The sequence below is a fragment of the Leopardus geoffroyi genome, chromosome A2 (assembly GCF_018350155.1).
Source record: "Leopardus geoffroyi isolate Oge1 chromosome A2, O.geoffroyi_Oge1_pat1.0, whole genome shotgun sequence".
Lineage (NCBI taxonomy): Eukaryota > Metazoa > Chordata > Mammalia > Carnivora > Felidae > Leopardus > Leopardus geoffroyi.
This window is the reverse complement of record NC_059331.1, coordinates 9277468-9297848: the sequence shown is the minus strand read 5'-3', so window position 1 is coordinate 9297848 and position 20381 is coordinate 9277468. Positions and strand designations below refer to the sequence as shown.

Sequence of the window (20381 nt, the reverse complement as noted above, 5' to 3'; positions counted from 1 at the left end):
GGAAGGATACACCTTGGTGCAGAGCACAACACCCGGCAGGTGGATGGAGGGGCAAAGGCCAGGTGTATCCGCGAGTTGGGGGCCTCTCCACGCCCAGCCCGGCAGGCAGCCCTGGGGGATGCGGGCGGACCCACGGGCTCCTCCCGGGTCCCCCCTTTGCAGGGGACTCGGCACCGACCTGCAAGACCTCAGACGTCAGTGCTCCGTGGCTCTCTCTGAACAACCGGACCCAGTGCCTTGCAGTAACACCATCTGGGGTATTCCAGAGGTGCCCAGGGGCCAGCAAATCCCATCAGATCAGAATTCCCGTCAGACAGGGATTGGGGGTGAAGTGGCCACTACTGAAGAAGCCAAAGGAAGGGGTCTTTGGGGAGGAGGGAGGCAGGAGGCGGGAGGCAGGAGGCAGGAGCAGCCCCGCCCCGGGCCCTGGCCCACCTTTGCCCAGAGCCTGCCCTTGGCCTATCCAGGGGAGATGTTCATGGTCTGGACCCCGTGTCTGCTCTAAGGGGGGGGGGCTCACCCCAGCACAGGGAGGGCAGAGGGGGATAGAGGTGGATAACCAGCGACAGTGGAAAGGGGTTCCTCTTGAGTTCACATCCATGCTCTAGAATCTACCAGCGCAGTGACCTTGGCCAAGTTCTGAGCTGTTTCTTCCTCTGTTAAATGCAGGTGCTACCCACCACCTAGGGTTCCTGGGCGAGGAAAACGAGAAAACAGGTAAAAGGTGCTTCACCTCCATGAGCTGAAACTGCTCCTCCTTCTCCCACTCTGCTCACAGGCTGCTTCGTGGGGGAGTGTGGCTGGCCCTCAGCTCCCTGCCCTCAGGCGTGCATACTCTTTATGACACCCTGAGTATGCCCTGGATTACTATTTGTCGGTGTCTTGCCCCAGAGAACACAGCCAGTAAGCTGAGGGGCTCCCTCAGGGCCTGGCCCATGACGATCTGCAAAGAGGGGCAGAGAGGTGTGTCTGGAAATGAAAGCGGGATGCCTTCTACAGGCGTGTCCCTCCCCAAAGTCAGTGGTCACGGTAAATGGTCTCTGGACGGCCACCACACTGGAAATCCCCTTACCCGGGGGATGCGTAAGGGCAACAGGGAAGGGGGAGAAAAGGCTTGTGCCCCGGATCCTGAGGACGCTGGGCCCTAGGCCCTGCCTATCCTAGCCCAGCGGTAAGGGTATAGAGAGCTGAGGACACCAGAAGCATAGGTGCTGCCCCAACGGGTGCCCAGCTGCCTCTCCTGGGAGCGCCGGCTGGTGCCACGGCTCAACCAGCAGCTTGAGCCAACATTTGCAAGAGGGCCTGGGGCCAGGAGTCATGTAATAGTGGGGTCCAGAAGAGTGGCCCCCAGCCCCTCAAGCTTCTGTCCCCTCCTCAGGCTGACAGACAGAAACTGAGAGTGGGCCCAGCACCCCAAGAAAAGATGGGCCCTGTGGAGGGTGTCCCCCCATCCAGGCTAGGGGCACGCGGAGCTGCTCCCCCACCCCCACCCGCTCTATTTCCAGCGTTGCCCTTTCTGGCCCTGTAAGCTGCCCAGGCCTGGCCAGACAACTGCCCCCACCTCCAGCTGCTCTTAGGACTATTAATAGTGTCCCCACCTCCCAGGGTCAGGCATCACCCTCCCCCCATCCCCCAAATACACTTGTCCTTGGTCTAATTATTTGTTAAGGCACAGAGTCCTCTGGGCGCTAATGCCAACCAGGGATGAGAAGTTGGGGGGGGGGGGCCCAGAAGCTCTGGAAGGACACACCTGACACAAGTGGGAGTTTGGGGAAAGGAGGGAAGGAATCACTGAACCCCCGAGCAAGAGAATGACAAGAAGACAACATGAAAACTAAAAGAGAGAGAAAGAGGCCAAGACAACACATCAGAACCAAAGCAAAGTGGTTCAAAACGAGGCTGCCATAGAAATAAATCAGAGAAGGAGAAGGTTCCAAGAGAGAGGAAAGAGGGAAGAAAGCAGAGAGAGAAAGAGAAAGGAAAGGAGGAAATGACTCCTTTAAAAAAAAAAAAAAAACAACAACCACAAAAACAGGAGGGAAGAAAACTTTCCTGAAAATACTCAGGAGTGGCTTCCTAAGCACCGCTGTGCTGCAGCCAGCCGTTGGCTGCAGAGGGCACTCATCAGGCTGAGGGCCTGGAGAGCCCCCAGGCCAAGGAGCCTCTACCCACACACCCTTGCAATGTGCTGGGGAAGGGAGGGGAAGCAAAGAAGGAGAAGAAGGGGCAGAAAAGGAACAACTGACCAGGAAAAGAAGGTGGCAGAAGTGAGTCCCCACAGACAGGAAAGGTACCCTCAGCCTCCCACATGTGGAGCTTCCTTACCTATGGAAAGACGGACAGACTGGCCAGGAGACGGCGAGGATGGGGCAACATGAAGGCTCCCTGGCCTCCTTGTGTTCCATGCTACCTCTCCCGTTGTGGCCATGAGCACGGTCTTACCCCACCTGCCCCCCTTTCCTAAGGAGAATCCAGGGGGCCTGGGAAGGAGAACCCACCTAAGCGACAGCAGGCCGAGGCCACCTGCCTCCTACCCTCAGGCATTCTAACTTCCTCAGCCCCCTAAGGGGCAGCACCTGACATTCAGGCTAAAGGAGCCTCTTTACCAAGGACTTGCCTTCTGCGGGAAGACAGACTTGGGCTCGCGGAAGGGCAACAAACACAAACATGTGCCACAACCAAAGGTCTAAGTGGAGGACTGCTGCCTGGAGTCTGGAGGCCAAGTAGCCCTTCCTTCAAATCCCATCCACACTGGGAGCCTCTGGCTGGGCCAGGGCTGGAAGAGTGGAAAACTCTGGCTTTGGAGGGCTCAAGAGCCCTAAGGACTTGGCCACCAGGCCTCCCAGGTCCAGGGGTTCCTGCCTGGGAGCACCCCACCAGACCATCATCCCCTTGGGGTCAAGGCCTATCAGTGTTTTGTTCACGACTATATCCACCACACCTGGACGTGCAGTTGGGAGCGGTTGACAAGACTCTAAATAGATCCTTCTAGACCCTTCTAGATCCTTCTTCCAACTGTGGCTACACTGACCACCCGGGGGGACAGAAGCACCAGGTGTTTGGCACCTTCCATGTCCCGAGAACATTTTTTCCTGCAGGTCCATCCTTGACGCTCAATACCCGAGGAATTGATGTGGAAACCCCAGTAGCACTAATTCTCCTGCAAAGCCCAGGTGGGCCCGGAGTGCAGGCCTGGCCACACAGACCCCCGCGCCCGAGAGCTGGACTAACCAGAGGAAGGATGCAGTGTCTCCCTGTGGAGGGCAGGGCAGGGAGACGCTCTTGCCAGCTTGCTCTGCTCCCCACTCCCCAGCCCCAGACGCCTTCAGGCAGCCACCGTCCAGAGCTGTCCAGGTAAGACGTGAAGAATCTGGGCCTCTGACTCAAAATTTCCAACTTTCAGCCCTGAAAGCCCAGGCTGGGTTGAATAAGTGGGTAGGCAGGTGGCCTCCTGAGGGGATGAGACGGCTCTGGGTGCCAGAATGAGCCCTGGGCCTGGAATCCAAATCCTAGACCTGCTGTTGTGAGGCACCCGGTGGTCTCCCAGGCCTCCTTTCCCTCCCGGTCCAACCCATGCCAGGCTTGCCTTGGACGGCACAGTGAGCTGTGAGTAGGGATTTTTACAGAGAAGACCCGATGGTTTTATACTCTATAAAGCGTGAGGCACACATAAAGACAGCACAGATGGGGCAAGGAGGTCAGCTTCCAGGGCCCTGTGTCTCAGCTTTGCTGTGATCCTGAACAGCAGCTTGAGGGGCATCTCCCAGAAGCTTGGACCTGCACACAGTACTGAGGCTGGCCACCTGTCAAAGGGCAGCTACACAGAATCACAGGGCTGGGATGGTCCGGGCTGCTAGATATCGACCCTCCAGGTTGGCAGGTGCCGAGTTCTCCATTGACAATGCCCCGAAGGGCCAGATGGGGCTTTCCGGAGAGTGGGGCAGCTGGGCCCAGGGGCCGCACCCCGGGGGGAACGGCGCGCTGCATTCCCGGACGCCGTAGCTAGGTGGCGCAGCGAGTTAACACTAGCTGCCCTCCGCCGGCAGCGCCAGGGACCCGGCCGGGGGCGGGGGCGGCGAACCTGCGCGCCGCCCGCGGGAGGCTTCAGGGGCCCGGGTTCCCTCTGCAACACCCACGAGGCCTGAGCAGGAAGGAGGACCCGGCCAGACCTAGGCCGCTCGAACCCAGGGCTGTGCTGCCCGAGGCAGCGGCTCCCGTTGCTGCCGTTGCCGCTGCCAAGCACATCCCGTGATGTAATGTGAGGGCCGAGCTTCCCGTTCTCATTGATTAGGAACAGCTTGCGGTGCGGGGGCCGGATGGAAGGGGGCCGGGGAATGGGCGAGCGAGGAGGAGCGGGAAGGGGGGAGCTGCCAGGTGCATGGCTGTGGGGGTAAACCAGCGAGCCCGGGCCCACCCTGCACGGCGCCAGCGCGCCGCTCGGTCCCTACCTGCCTTCCCCGGAGCGGGGCTGCTCTGGATGTGGGCGAGTCTGCGGCCGCGTGACCCCAGGACTGTTCCCAACACTCCCACGACGCCCCCACCTTTGGGCAGCACAGACCTGCCCCTGTACTTGATAAACGCTTGTACTTGATAAACGCTTGAAGAGGAAGATTTCCGCCTCCCCCCCCCACCCCGCCCCCCGCCTCTCAAAAAGTTAAAAATGGAGACTAAAAGTCAGAGATCAGGCACCAAAAAGAGGGAGAGAAATGGAGAAAAGTCAAGAAGAAGAAGAAGAAGAAGAGGAAGAAAAAAACAACAGCGCTCTCTGCAGTGGCGGCAGCCGTCGGGCAGGCACACCCTCCCAGGCGGGTGTGGAGAAAGGCCCCTTTGTTCGGCAGGGAGGTTAGCCGAGGTGAGGCCCGCTCCCCCCACCCCCCTGACCCTGGGCAGTGCAGATCGCTGCTCAGGGCTCCGGACTGGGTCTGGCCGCTTCCCTGACCCCCCAATCCTTCTCCCACTCCTCCTGTCAGCCAGTGGAGCAGCCTAGCAGTGGGGGGTAGTGGGGGGAGCCCTGCTCCGTACCCCCTGCCTTGTCCAAGTACCTAGGGTCACACATGTGGGGCTGGGCTGGGCTGGATCCTCCAATGGGCCTTCTGGACGCCTGCACTACCGGCCATTAGCAGTTTGCCCTGGCTGCTCTTAAGCTGTGGGTTTTTTTTTTTTTTTGGGAGGGGGGCAGATCTGCATGCAGCAGGCCCCCCCCACAAAAGCATGACCAGGGAGGGTGGCACATGCTAGAAGATGGAGCCCCAGGAGGCACAGGCTGGCTGACTACACCCCTCCCGCCCACAGTGAGGCCCAGGGCGTCCCCTGTACCTATTCTAAACATGGGACCTTTCTAATACCCTTGGGCTCTGGGCTATAGACGTGGCTCCTGCAGGGCTTCCTCAAAGTGAGGGCTGGGTTCTGGTGCTGGAGTCATCCTCAGATGAGAGACAGGGACTGAGGTCACTCCTGTTTCCCAAGAAGGGGCCAGAGTGGGGTTGTAAAGGGAGACTGAGAACAGGCCCACCTCCACAGCCTGCCAAGGCACAGGCTGACAGAGGGAGCCTGGCAGCAGTGGGAGGGAAGAGACGTCGAAAAGCATCCCCTTCGCCTTGCACACCCTATGCCCTACCCCACCCCATGGGCTCAGGTTGGGGAAAGGACCTGAGGCACCGTAGTCCTCCCACCCCAGCACTGTGTGCCCTCTGCTGGCAATCCCGCTCTGCCCATTAGGGCGGGCGGGCGGGCGTGCGGGCTCCCCGGAGCCCTCGGGCCTGGCAGACAGAGCTGGATGGCTGTACATCGGGCCAAGAAGTGCGTCCCATTTCCAACCAGTGACACCCTGTAGCTCCCGACCCTGGCATGGGGCAGCAGGAGACCTGGAACGAGGGACTGGACTGGACCGGTCTGCTCCAGTCCCCTGGCCTCATGCTAGGGGGTACCTGCTTTTCGGGAGGCCCGACCCCCTGCCAGCAGTATCTGAACGCAAGGCAGGGAGCGGAGAGAGGAGGAGTAGGGTGTCGCAGACCTGGCCCTTCCCAGGCCCCTGGCTTGAAAAGTGGGGGGAGGCGAGGGGAGAGGAACAGCAGCAGCTGGAATCGCAGGGAGCCTGGACCATCCTGTCCGGAGCTGAAACGGCTGCGAGAAGCTGCAGCTCAGATACACAATGTCCTGCCAAACCCCAGTCCTTTAATTCAATTAAGCGCGGGACAGACTTCCCAGATTTTTGTGTGTGTGTGAGTGCATGTGAAAGTCCTGATGTGTGTGAATCCGGGAGCTGGGAGCATGGGGATGTGTGAATCCTGATGGGGGCAGAGGAAGACAAAAAGGATGCAAATGTTCGGGGAGGAGAGGGGTGGGTGGGGCAGGATGGCTCTTGGAGAGGGTGGGTATCTAAATCTTGCCGGAGGGCCAAACTCCAGGGTTCTCAAAAACCCCACCCCATGGCCCATTCCCTGTGGTGGGGCAAGATTTGAGCATCTCTGGCCTCCACCCACTAGATGCCAGTAGCATCACACCCCCTCAAGTAGTGACAACCAAAAGCGTCTCCGCCATTGGCGAATGTCGCCTCGGGGAAGAATCAGCCTGGTGGGACCCGCCACTCTGGGGCACCGGATGAAAACTGAGACTCTCGTATTTACTCCCAGGGCCTTGCCCTACCTCTCCCCCTTTGGGCTTAAATCCCAGTGGCTTGACTTCCCAAGTGTCTCAGGTCTGGCTCTTTTTTTCTGAAATATTCTCCCCACCTTACCCATCTGGCCAGAGGAGTCTGAGGGCAACACCAGCTCAGCAATGGTCTGATAAGCAGCACGGAGCTAGGAAGTGACTTGCCCCCACCTCCACAGAGGAAGGGAAAGCTGTCATGGTTAAAGTCAGAAGCCAAAGTCATGCCCTGAACCAGACCTGAAGCCTGACCTCTGTATCGCTGGAGTGGGGGGGGGGGGGGCAGCGGAGTCCACAGGAGAGGTGGGGGCTTGCCTGGGGACAGACCCCTGGAAAGGTACGCTACCCTGCTCAGTCCCTGGAGGTGGGTGGAAGGAAATCAATGCACCACCCTCTCAGCATCCTACCGCCCCTCCTGCTTGGGGGCTCCAGAAATGCTGGAGCTGGGTGTCCCCAGCTCAGCCCTAGCAGAGGCCAACTCGCCTCCCCTGTTCCCGGGGTCACCTGTGGCTGTCCTGGCAGGGATGGGGGGAGGGGAGACTTAGTTCCAGCAGCCCTTCTCCCCGGGCCCAGGGAGCTTGCTTCTCTCCCTAAGCCCTCCTGGAGCCTCGAACAGCCCCCTTCTGGGAGCAGAGCCAAAAAGATGGGAGAAGGATGTTTATAAGCTGCTAAAAGGGAAAAGGAAAAAAGTGGGAGGTGGGGCAGAGAGGCCCAAGCCTCCAGGTAGTGAAGACTGGAGACTCAGGTAGGGAGAGAAGCAGGGAGGCCACCTTCCCCAGTGAGCCAACATCTGGCTAAACTGGCAAGGTGATGCCCCCCCCCCCCGCCCTGCCGGACCACAACCAGGCCTAACCATGTACACACGCGGGGGTCTCTCACCCCACGCTGACCTGCCAAGTGACTCTTATCCCACCCCAGAGGACGCTGAGACACTACTGGTTTTAGCTTGTTTCCTCCGCTCAGCCTGAGAAGGACAGAACCAGGGAAGGGTGCAGGGCCCTGGGGAGCCCAGGCTGGGGGTGTTGTGACAGGAGCCAGGCTTGGCGGGAGCGAAAGCCGAGTCCCCAGCTCTGGGGCTCGGCACACAGCTAATGGGAGGCTGGCAGCGCAAATTGTTGTTTACTTTTAATTAAGTAAACAATGTCGGCTTTCCGCCTCCTCCCCTGCCATCCCAGCCAGTAATTTGGGGGATGACAATGGGGTTGTTTCCTTCCTCCTGCCTCCTTCCCTCCCTCGAGCACTCCTGCTCACTCCCTGCTCTGCTCAGCCTTTACAACTTGCCAGTGCTGGGTGAGGCCCCACCCAGGGGGTTGGGGGGACAGGGAGGTCCAGGCTGACGGGCAGGCTCTCTGGGGAGCAATCTCATGGTCAGGTTCACCTCAGGTGCCAAGGGCAGCTAAGCACTTGGATGCGGCCCATTCTCTTTCTGCCCCCTCCGCCCCCCCCCCCCCACAACCCTCGTCCCTAACCACCAGCTCCAAAATCTAAAAAACAGGTGATCCAGAGTCTGAGCAAAGCAGCAGCGGAGACCAGAGCCCCAGGTGAGGAAAAGTATTTTCCCAGGAGTGGGATAGGTCTTCCCCGCAGGTAACCAGAAGGTGGACCTTCTGGTTCACTGGGGCAGGGCAAGGGCACGCCCGAGGCTGGTTCATCGGTGGGGCTGGAGTTCACGGAGCCAACTGACAGCTGATGGTAGGTACCAGCTTTCCTCAGAAGCAGGGCTGGCTTCGGGGCCTTGGTTTCTGCGCTTCCTGTAGGTGGTTCTCCTGAAAGGCTGGAGCAACCGAAGCAAGCAAGCTAAGCTGGCTTTTCACTGAGTGGGTCCCCTAGCCTGGGGGGGGGGGTGGTGGCGCAGACACAGGGCTCCCCCCGAGTGCAGGGGCAGCAGGCAGGAGGGGCTGAACCCTAAGTCTTTGGGAGAGGCTGAATTTCAAATTACTCCTGGAGGGATCGACTGGCACCCAGGATCTCTGTGGAGACAAAGCGCTCTTCGCACCCTTTCTCAGTAAACCTGTAAATGGGTCCACCTCTCTGAGGACCTCCGCCCGCAGTGGGGGCTCTACGAATGCGGTGGAACTGAGAGGAAGGGAGAGGAGGAGAATCTCTCCGTCCCCTCTCTCCCGCCTCTGCCTCCCAAGGATCAAGCTGTAGGGTCCTGAGCCAAGCCTGGCCCTGGAGCTCACTTGAGTCCCCTCCTCCCCCGAGAGGCCGGAAGACTCTCTCCAAGGTGTTGGGGGTGGGGGGGCAGGGAGGAGGGGGTCTGAGTCTTGTGCAAGCCCCGCTCCTCCCCCTGCCCAGGGCTGCTCCCCCACCTCCTTCCGAAGGGCGGGACTGCGGCAGCAGAGTTGGCTCGGGCTGGATGCAATTTCAGCCGCAGAGCAGGGCTCCCTGGCTGGAAGCAATTTTCTCATTAGGACCCCAGGCCTGCCTGCCCGTTGGTTCTCAGCCCTCACTCCCCTTCTGCGAAACCGCACCCCACAGGCCTCCCCACAGACCACTCACACGCACAGGGAGCCACACGTGTACAAGTCAGAGGGGGCGATCACGGGGTCACCACAGTGGAGCCGGGCGCGGGAGAGAGGTGCTGGCACAAAGCCGTGGCTGGGGAGGCCCTAAGCGGAGGTCGGAGCTCCCCCTCCACCTCCTAGGCGCCCACTTCGGGCTCCCAGACCCAGACGGCTGGCTCCTCCCTGCTGCCCCAGGGAGAGAGGATCGCGGACCCCAGAACCGGCAAGGGAGGCCGGCGGACCTCGAGCCCCGCGGAGCCTCAGGGCCGGCCTCCTCGCACAGCACTCCCGGGAGCCCCGAGCACTCAGCCGCCTCCACGGCCCTCCTCGCCCAGCTGGGCCGGCGGCAAGCAGATGGGCTCTCGGGAGGCAGACCCCCTCCCCCAGCCCCGAGGCTGCTCCGAGTGGAGGGTGGTCTCCGGCGAGGGAGGGGAGCCGAGGCCCTGCGAGGGGCGGCTCCTTGCTCCGCAGACACATGTGGTTGGACTTAAAAAGCTATTAGGGAGCGAGGCGCTGGCGGGAGTGCGGCCGGCCCTCGCACCAGAGAGGGGGAGGGCAGATGCCGAGGCGGTGAGCTCAGCACCTCTCGCCTCCTCCCCGGAGGGGCCCCAGGACTCCTGGAGGACTCGGGGGACCCTCACTCAGCAGGGGAGTGGGGCAAGCCCTGGGGGAGGGCGGGCACGGCTGGGGCCCGGGGCGGATTCTGGGAAGGGCTGCTCTCTGAGGACTCTAGGCCCAGGTCAGAGATCTCTGGGGGCGGGGGAGGTGGTGCTGGGGCTTGGCTGGGGCCCAAGGCGGAGGTGGGGGTGGGGGTGGGGGGCACAGACAGGTCCCCAGCCTTCCTTCAGCTTTCTGGGGGTGACAGCCGGCTATAGGTCGCCTAAAGCGTGTGTGTGTTTAGTGGGGCTGGGGGAGGGGGATTATTAGGAGAGCTCGAGAGAAGGAAGGGAAAAGTGGGCCCCACCCATCACGAGGCCAGAAAGAACCCGACGGAAAGTTCCCTAGAGCCGCCAGCTTGTAAAAAGCTTCTTTTCTTTCCAAATTATGAACATTTTTTTTAACAAGGGGGGGGGGACCCCAGAGCAGCAATCTAGGACTTCATTAGGACCGTGTGTGACCATGAGTAACTGGTGACTGGAGGTGACAGGGGGTGTATCTGCCGACTTTCCAAAGTGCTCTATTGCTGAAAGCACAGCCGTCTCTCCATTGGGCTCCCTGCCTTCACCCTTCCCAGGTCCCCTTATTCAGAGATCTAGCCCCTGCCCTGGCCCACGTCTAACCCAAAGAGGGCTGCCCAATGCTGTTACAGATTGAGGTAGGTGCCAGGAAGGGCAGGGGGCACAGGGAACAGGACCACGCCTGGTATTGGTGGGCCACTGTTAAGGACCTAGCTCTATCCCACAGGAGGGCAAGGGCTCCCCTAGAGTAAGCCTTGGGTTCTGGGTCTCCCATGGGACTGTAGGAAGTGTCCCACTCAAGGCTCTGGAGACCCTCTGAGCTCCTTAGCCATCCACCGAAGTTACCACCAGCTCCCCAAGCCCCCGGGGTGCAGTTCCGATGCGGGGAGCTTGAGTTACTTGGTACAGCCACTGTGTGGCAGGCAGGAGCTGGGTGTTTGGGAGACATTTGACCGGTCTGATAGTTCCACGGGGTAGTTATTTCCCCCATTCGCACAGAAGGGAACATTAAGGCTCAGCGGAACGGACTGAGATCAGTCAGAGCCAGGATGGCTGGAATCTCCGCTTGCCCCTGATAGCTCTGTGGGCCCAGAGGCTGAGCTCCTAGGGCTCTCCCTTCTCGACCCACATCTGTTGACAGGAGGGATGGGAGCTGTGGGAGGACCCTGGGCAGGGCAGCAGAGAGGGGACTGCTCTGAGCCCAGAGGAGTCGGGCCAATGGGGGAGGAGCTGACCACTGAGCTGGGATCTGTGCTCAGGAAACACGCAAAGAATGTGGCTGGCAGCGGGCCAGTGGGCCAGGACCACAAAGAGGCCTTTGTTTTAGGAGGTGTCCAGGGAGTGGATGGACAGAACGGCAGAGGTGGGGGCAGCACCCCTTATGGGTGCGACCAGGGGAGGACAGTGGTGCCTGCACAGTCCCCCCACACCACCCCCTCATGTCTGTCCCCCGCACCCCTCGTTCCAGCAGTGGTGGGTTCTCTTATCAGGCCCCAGAATATGGGGGAGGGAGCCCTTGGGGCCAGGTTACCTCTCTTCTCAGCTCCTGACCTCACTCAGCTTGAGGGGTTGGTGCTCTGTCCCAAATTCAATCCTAGTGAACCCCAGAAGTCCCTTCCTTTGCAATGTGATACTGCAGTCCCTAGGAGCCCTGTGGGCATTATCCTCTGCTTCTGCCTCCCCACACTGGCGGGGGGGGTTTAAGTGAGGCTGGGCACATGTTGGGGATGGCAAAGTGGCCCTCTGACCTCCAGGTGGGCTGTCTGAGGTTCCAAAGTCACCCTGTTCCCCTAGTTTCCCTCCTTTCCACCGAGCGGGGGGGAGGCCTTGGAACATGTTCCCCACCCCACCCACCCACACCCCCGCAGTTGCAGGGTTTCTCTGGCCTCTTCTTGGCATCTGGAAAAGTTTGGGAAACTTAAAAAAAATTTTTTTTGAAGAGTTTGTCTATTTCTCTCCAGCCTTGCCAGGGAGCCACAGCCAAGAGGAAGAAGGGAAGGAGGGGTCTGGGGGAGTGGGGGGACAGAATAGAAAGTCACAAGAGAGTAAGAGCACCCAGGGAAGGCGGGGAGCACCCAGGGGTGCCCCACTGGCCAGCTTGACCCCCAGCTGGGATTCCTGGGCCCACCGGCACATCCACAGGCAGTAAGAAAGACCCCTGCAAAATGTCAAGCCCACCCAAGCACACAAGGCCTGTGGTGGCCTCTCCCTGCTTGAGCCCCACCAGCGCTCTGTTCAGCACGTTCCCAGGGGCCATCGCCGGCCGACAAGTGTGTATCTAGTCGAGACGCATGGGGCAGCCTGTGGCTCTGCCCCCCACAGAAGGAGAGAATGTTACGATGGGCGAGCGGGGCAGTAACAGAAGCTCAAAATGGGGGCAAAGAAGGCAGGCGGACTCCTGGCCTGTGGGGTTTCTTCTACCTGGGTGTCCTTCTTGCTGTGAGCAGGGCGAGGCCAACGTGGGAACTCAGACTCCTCGGTGTCAGGGGCCATACGGAACAATGCCAGAGGTCAACGTCCGTGTGCCCAGCATTCTCCCTCCCCTGGTGTGTGGGTGTGTTACACGCACGTGGGGGTGGGGGAGGCCCCCTGCAGCACGCAGCAGCTGATGCTATGCGGAGATGGCCTACGGTTCCATCAAAGGGTAGAGTTAAGGGCACATTCCAAGAAAGGGGACACCGGTGGGGCACCTGGGTGGCTTAGTCGGTTCAGCGTCCAACTCTTGATTTCAGCTCGGGTCATGATCTCACAGTTCGTGGGTTGGAGCCCCGCATCAGGCTCCGCGCTGACAGTGCAGGCCTGCTTGGGATATATTCTCTCTCTCTCTCTCTCAAAATAAATAAGCTTAAGAAGAAAGAAAGGGGACACATGTGACACACAACTCTTGAGAGGCCCCAGATTGTCTTGTCTAAGTCAGGAGGGTGGCCCCTCATGCTGACATGGCACCGAGCAGAGTCAGGGCCAGGGGGTTCTCCCTTGCATGACTCCGGAAGACCCTGCACTTTTTCTTTCTTTCCTTTCCTTTCCTTTCCTTTTTTCTTTTCTTGTAAACTCTACCCCTAACGTGGGGCTCAAAGTCATGACCCCAAGATCAAGAGTCTCATGCTGTACTGACCGAGCCAGCCAGACGCCTCAACCCCTGCATTATCACCCTTCAGGTGACCCACTCCTGTGCTCTGGGAATACAGTGATTGCTGGAGGGGAGGGTCCGTGCCCCACAGGGATGACTCCCGTCTGAGCTTCCCACCAAGGTGGCCAACAGTTTGCCTCCTCAGCCTCCCAAGTGTGGCCTCACCCCTGGGGACGAAGGTGCAGACGGGGGTGGGGGAGTGGGCAGCTGGCAGAGGCTGGGGTGGGGAGGGGGCAGCCCGGAGGGCCAGCAGCACCTGGCAACTAGTTGGAAATGCAGATGCCCTCAGGGCAGGCCCAGGGATCGTGTCTAACAAGCCCCCCAGGGGATGCTGATGTAGACTGCTGTGTGTGAGAACCACAGGCAAAGTGGGAGGATCCTGACCAGGATTGAAAATGAGAGGAGGAGGAGGAGGGAGAGACAGAGAGAGGGAGAGGGAGAGAAGGAGTGCAGATGGGGGAACAGCACAAGGGCAGCACGACCTGGACACAAGGGGGCATTTGGTCCTGATTTCTCCAAGGCAGAGTGGAGAGCAAAGGAAAGACCGGAGGAAGTGGTGGCAGAGAGGAGGGGACCGTGGGCTGGAGGGGGTCTGCAGAGTAAAAGAGAATCCCAGAGAGCAGGAAAGGGGGAGCAGGAGGGCGGGGTGAAGTGGGGAGGGGGCGGTGCTAAGGAAGCTCCTTTCTGCCAGCCGCGCTCCCAGGAGCCACCCTGCCCCCTCCAGGCACCTGCTAAGGAGGCAGCTCAGCGGTTGTGTTTCTTTAACCCCTGGGGCCTGTTGACACAGATTAGTATCGCTGGTCAGGGGTCAATAGGGAAGGCTCTTGAGGTCAAGACCTGAACAACTGGAGTTGTAATGAGCCACGTGGGGAAGAGGCCCAGGGAGAGGAGAGGGCTGCTGAGGGAGGCGGAGGAGGAGGAGGGCCAGGCAGCGCCTAGGAAGGCGGCGAGTTGCCAGGAGCGGGGCCACTGGGCCTCCAGCTTGTCTGGGGAACCTGCCTGTGTGTGGCTGGCTGACTACAGCTAGACCCCCAGCTAGGAAAGGACAGGGGAGGATTCGGTGGCAGTGGGGGGGTGGGTAGGCCATAGGGAGAAGAGGGTGGCGTCCCCTGCCTGCTGATTGGTGCAGAACCCCCTCAGGTGCAGACTGCATTTCCCCTTCTCTTTCCATCCCCCCTGCCCTGAGTGAGTGCACCCCTGCTTCTCCCTCGGCCTGCAGTGGGGTGGCCGGCATGCCCCCTTGAGCCACCCACCCACCCGGGCCACCTGGCAGAGCCTGAGTGGGGTTGGTGCAGGGGGGGCAAGCAGGGTCCTTTACACCTTGTGGGACAGCCTCAGCCCTACCCTCTGTGACGGGATCTGGGATCCAGGCACAGCATCCATCCAAGCCTGGGGCAGCTGCCTCCTGGCTCCTCTGCTCGCCCCCTGCCCTGGCCTCGGGAAGGTCCCCAGGGTGCACAGGGCCCTTCAGGCGAGCCCATGCTCATAGCCAACAACACTGGGCCACGGAGGCCACTCTGGGGCCACCTCCAGACCGGCTGGGTCTGGATGGGAGGAAAGAACAACCCTTCTGTGCTTAGAGGAGGAGCGAAGAACAGCGAGAAAACAGGTCACAGGTGACCTGCTGTTCACCTATTTGGGTTAAAGGAGGCTGGGTTCCCTCAGAATCACCTCTGGGGCTCCTGGAATCCTGTCCCATACGCCTCCTTTCATTGCTCCCATGGGGCCATGGAGAAGCGAATGTGAGGACGCTAACACCCTGGGGCCCAGAAGGTGATGGGAGGCATACTGCATGAGTATATTCATTTGTGCGTCTGCAGGGGCACCCAGGTGGTTCACCCAGAGACCTGCCACTTGCAAGGAAGGCACATATGATGCCTTAACGTTAATCCAACAGGTTTGTTAAGCACCTATTACCTGCCAGACGCCCCTGAATACAGAACCAGAGAAGCTGCCCTGGGAAAATCCCCCCACAGTTCGAAGCTGGGGGGCATAATGGCTAAAATGCAGGGCCTCCCAAAGGAGGGCTAGGCTCTGGGGGCGAGGAGTGAGGTGGGAGAAGTCTGCACCAAGGGTAGGTGACAGCTGGGCTGGGGTGTAAAACATAGAGGTGTTTGGACAAAGGGGTAAAGAGGAAGGTAGATGGAGAGAACCGGAGCAGAAGCCGAGAGGGGAGGACCAGCACAGCATCCTTGAAGCCTGCAGGGAGCTCTGTTGGCAGGAACACAGTGCCAGGGACAGTGAGGGGAGATGATGCTGGAACCACCAGCAGAGGCTAGACTGTGAGAGATCCTGGGTTCCCACCTAAGAAGACGGCAGCTGGTACGACCAGAATGGTATGGCCACCTGCCCAGTCGAAGGTGGTCACAAAACTCTATAGGAGAGAGCAATTCCCCTCCTCGGTATATACTCGAGAATTAAAAAAAATATGTATGTCCGCGTAAATTACTTGTAACACACATGTTCACAGCGGCCCTGTCCACAATCGCCCCCAAGTGGAAACACCCCAAATGATCATCAATGGGAGAATGGATTTAAAAGATGTGGTACACCCACAGCGGAATATTATTCGGCCAGAAAAAGGAAGGCAGTCGTGATCCACGCTGCCGCGTGGATGAAGGACAACAGGGTGGTCAGTGAAAGAAGCCAGGCAGGAAAGGCCACAAAGTGTATGATTCCATGGATGTGAACGGGCACATGCATAGAGACAGTGGTTGTGCCTGCACCATACTGTGAATGCACTAAATGCCACTGAATCATACACGTTATTTCTCTTTTTCAAAGGTTTTATTTTTAAGTAAGCTCTACACTCAGAGGCTCACACAACCCCGAGAGCAAGAGTCGCATGGCCTTCCAACTGAGCCAGCCAGGCCTCCCTACATCATATACTTGAAAGAGTAGCATGTGGGGGCGCCTGGGTGGCTCCGTCGGCTGAACGTCTGACTTCAGCTCAGGTCATGGTCTCGTGGTCTGTGGGTTCGAGCCCCGCGTCGGGCTCTGTGCTGACAGCTCGGAGCCTGGAGCCTGCTTCGAATTCTGTGTCTCCCTCTCTCTCTGCCTGCCCTCCCCTGCTCATGCTCTGTCTCTCTCTCACTCTCTCTCTCTCAAAAATAAGTAAACACTGGAAAAAAAATAAACCCAATGGACTCCTCTTAAAAAAAAAAATAGTGGCATGTGGGGCGCCTGGGTGGCTCAGTCGGTTAAGCGTCCGACTCTTGGTTTCGACTCAGGTCATGATCTCACGGTTCCGTGATTTGAAGCCCTGCGTCGGGCTCTGTGCTGGCAGTGCAGAGCCTACTTGGGATTCTCTCTCTCTCTCTCTCTCTCTCTCTCTCTTCCCCTTCCCGACTCACGTTTTCTCTGTGTCTCTCAAAGTAAATAAATAAAACTTAAAAAAAATAATAAAATAGTGGCTTGTGTTATGCGGATTATTTCCCAATAAAAAACAAATCTGGAAGAGGGAAGCTGAATTTGGAAAACGACAGTGATGGTGAAGAGGCAGGGATGCTTCAGAGCCACCATAGGGCCACATTAATTTGGTTGCAAGGGCTCACAAGCTTGGGTAGTTGGTGACAACCCAAAGGAGACAGGCATGGAATGGATAAAAAAGCGAGGAGCAGGGAGTGTTGTGAGGTCACTATGGATACTGTTTCAACTGGCTGTTGGCCGGGGGGGGAGCTCGAAAGAAGAGTTTGGAGAAATCAGTCCTGAGATGAGCCCAGGGAGATCAGAGGTTGGGGGCAGATGTGCATGGAGGGGACAGGCCCCAAGCTGCTGCTCCCTAATGCACGGCCTCCAGCAAGGTTCTTCTGTCCACAGGGTTTCCAGGCATAACTCGGGGTAATCCTTACAACAGTGGGAGGGGACCGTCGTGGGCTTAGGTGAGATGGGGCTCAGTGACACTGACAGCATCATCAATTACAGGAAGAGGAGAGGAGAGTGGGAGGACCCTGGGGAAATCAACCTTTAGAAGGCAGACGGAGCAAGAGAACCTGGGCGAGGTACCTGGAAAGAAAGGAGCCTGGATGCCGCAGGGCAGGTGGGGGCGGGTGTGTGTGTGTGTGTGTGTGTGTGTGTGTGTGTGTGTGTGTGTGTGTTTGTGTCTGTCTGTCTGTCTACCCGGGGTCAAGGGACTAACGGGACCACAGGCAATCGCAGATGGAAAGCCAGGCCTGGGAGAACAGGCCAAGCGGCAAGTTCTCGGATCCTTGACCAAGGCACGTGGAATGGGCGGCAAGCAAGGCTCTCGTCCCCAGAGCCTCCGGAGGCCGAGCTTCCACCCTCCTCGCCCGGAGCAACGCCCTGCCCGTGGTGCTGGGCCCCGGAGCTCAACACGGGGCACCACTCAATGGTTTCTGGCACCGGAGAGGAATTTATTTCCTGGACGAAGCAGCCAAAATCGTTCTGCACCTTTGTTGGCAAGACGGTGTGGTTGGAGCCGACATTTTCTAACAGGGCCGGGGAAGAGCAGCGCAAAATGGATTCAGGGAGGGTGTCAGCTGAGGAGCAGCTGAAAGGGAGGGTATTCCGCGGTCTGGAAGGCTGATGGCGGGGAAAACGGATGTGGCTGAGCTAGTAAAGTCAAGTGCACCGGGGTTTTTAGTGAGTTTACTATGAGCCCAAATCCTGGGATAGGTAAGCCACCTGAAGCTTAAACAGGGGGCCAATCTGAGGCAACAAGAAGCCTTACTCTATTTATTTTTTTATTTTCGAGTAGGCTCCGAGCCCAACGTGGGACTTGAACTCAGCCCTGAGATCACGAGTTGCGGGCATTGCCGACTGAGCCAGCCAGGTGCCCCAAGAAGCCTTACTTTATTTTTTTTTTAATGTTTTTATTTATTTTTGAGACAGAGAAAGACAGAGCATGAGCAGGGGAGGGGCAGAGAGAGAGGGAGACACAGAATCTGAAGCAGGCTCCAGGCTCTGAGCTGTCAGCACAGAGCCCGACGCGGGGCTCGAACTCACGGACCGTGAGATCATGACCTGAGCCGAAGTCAGACGCTTAACTGACTGAGCCAGCCAGGCGCCCCAAGAAGTCTTACTTCAAAACGAAACAAAACAAGGGGTGCCTGACTGACTCAGTCGGTACAGCATGCGACTCTTGGTCTTGGGGTCATGAGTTCGAGCCTCACGCTAGGGGTAGAGGTTACTTTTTAAAAGAAAATAATCAATTAATTTCAGAAACATTAAAAGCACAGGGAGTGGCTTTGTATCGCCTAGGAGACAGCCTCGTGTCCAGGGAAAAAACGGGCCCCCGTCCACGGGTAGAAGACCAACACTGCTCCCGAGAATCTAAGGTGACCAGCTGATGCTGGGCGGGAGGAATAGTTCCCTCCATGACCCATCTCTCAGGGCCTCAGAATCCTAGATACCCAGAGTCACAGGCCCACCGTCCCATTCCAACCTTCTGAACAGCCAGCCCAGAAACACCATAGTACACAGCGGCTTCTTTCCTGACATTCTCCTTGGCCCTCGAAGGGTTTGGGCCTTGGGCCCTCTCCTGATCGGGGCCTGTGATTTAGGCCAAGACAATGTCCCAGAAGGAAGGGAACCAGGACCCTCAGCCGCGATCCCTCTCCTCTCTCCTCCTTCTCTTCTCTTTCTCTCTGCTCCTGACATTCACACGCACGGAGACGTGCACAGACACAAAAAGACGCTCTACTGAACAGGGATCCGTGTAGAATTAATGCCTCACAGCCTATTTACAGACACTTTACCAAACAAAACATCAACTCCCAATGTTTGACAGGAAGCCCCACCCCTCTTGTCAGGAGCGAGTCCTCCTAAAGGGGGTTCCCAGAGACGAGCCGCAAAAACCCCAGGAAGGGGAGAGGGAAGGAAAGGAACAACCACGAGACGGGAGAAGGTAAAATTATAAGGTTGGACCTGTCAAGGCAGAAAAAGGCGGGGGGGGGGGGGGCAGGCAAAGTGACTCCACTATTAAGGACTCGGTGTGAAACACAGAATTCACAACAGCTGAAAAGCTCAGCGCTTTGTCTGCGGAATAACAGAGACTCGGCTGCCTGAGGGTGGAGAGGGCACCAGAAGCCGCTCCGCACACAGGCCGCTCGCAAGGAGTGCACACACCCTAAGAGGGAGGACCGAGGAGTGCCCACATCCACCTTGCCCAGCACCACGGGCCACTTCCTAGTGTGCCTCCTATTCGACCACCCTGTCCTCTCTTGCGGCACCTTGCGGCGGCGGGGAGGGTCGGGGGGGGGGGGCAAAGTTGGGAGCAAAAAGTGGAAACAGAAGTGGAAAGGGGGCAGCAGTGTCTCTTTTGTGGACAACAACGAATAGTGAAGGAAGGCTTCCCGCACCCATCCAGAGAAGGGCAAACTTGGGTTCACTGGTGAGGCCGCTGCCCTGCTCTGCTCCATGCCTCAGAGCAGAAGCCGGGCCAGATGTGCATTCCGGAGAAGCCAGGGTGTGGCTGGTGTCCTCGCAGGATGGCAGCAGGAGGGCGCAAGCCCTTCCCACCCGGAGGGGCCTGGGAGGCTCCAACTGAGGGAGAATATCTGAGCCCCTCCCTTCCAGATGCCTCAGTGGGCGATGAGGACGTGGGCCGGGGGCAGTGCGAAAGAACCCCAATCTGGGTCTAGCTCTTGCTGCCAGAAAAGGGAGGGGAATGGCTAGGAACGCCCATAGCCTGTGGTCCCCCGACATGGGGTCAGGACACTGGGTTGCTGGCCTGGGCTGCCACCAGGGACAGACTTGCTCAGGTCTCCAGGAAGTCCTCAGGGCCTTCCTCTCGTCTGACTTGCCCGCTGCCATTCCTTTCCTCTGCTGTGTTGAGGGTTCCCCACCGTGACACCTGTGACATTGGGGAAGGATCATTCTCTGCTGTGGGGGGCTATACTGTCCACTGTAGGACAGTTGGTAGCATCCCTGGCCTCAGCCCACTGTCACCAGTAGTGACAACCAAAAATGTCCCCAGACATTGCCCGAAGTCCCCTGGGGATAGAATCTCTCCCTCTCTTTCTCTCTCTCTCTCTTTTTCACACACACACACACACACACACACACACACACACACACACGCTGAGAAACTCTATGTAATATGATCACCCGGGTCGTGTCCACAAAAACCAGTGGGGGGCTGGTGGCTGCGGAGCCCCTTCAGAAAGAGCCACTGTCCCATCCTGACAAGTGCCACCATGTCTCCTCCATTCTCGGCCTGCAAAGGCTTGTTCCTTCAGCATGGGGCCCGTGAGGTCAGAGTGGCCGGGGGCCCTCGTCCTGCCCTCCCCGTCCTTAGCCCCGTTGACCTCCTGTGTCATGCCAGAGCCCACAGTGGGAACCCAGCCCACCCCCTCCCCCCGAGCCCCCTCCCCTCCCCCCCCCCCCCCCGCCCCGCCCCGGGAAGGGCTGTTGTTCCTGTGCCATATCAAAACATGGGGCTTTTAATAGCAGCTTCCT

The 20381-nt window shown here is 58.8% G+C and overlaps 1 protein-coding gene and 1 long non-coding RNA gene across 12 annotated transcripts in view; one reads left to right on the top strand and one right to left on the bottom strand.

Annotated features, from left to right (window-relative positions):
• NFIX (nuclear factor I X) overlaps positions 1 to 20381 on the bottom strand; it is a 99717-nt gene that overhangs the window by 30877 nt on the left and 48459 nt on the right. The window contains exon 3 of one of the 11 annotated variants that reach the window (XM_045492157.1): positions 6946 to 8422. The exons of the other annotated variants lie outside the window; for them this stretch is intronic. Within the exon in view, the coding sequence (XP_045348113.1) occupies positions 8358 to 8422 (65 nt within the window). The 3' untranslated portion in view covers positions 6946 to 8357. Of the gene's footprint in view, positions 1 to 6945; positions 8423 to 20381 lie in introns of those variants that run through there. 11 annotated transcript variants of the gene reach the window in all.
• Positions 161 to 988, top strand: LOC123605372. The gene is made up of 3 exons (XR_006715739.1): positions 161 to 268; positions 670 to 717; positions 892 to 988. It is a non-coding gene; the product is annotated as an uncharacterized LOC123605372 (long non-coding RNA).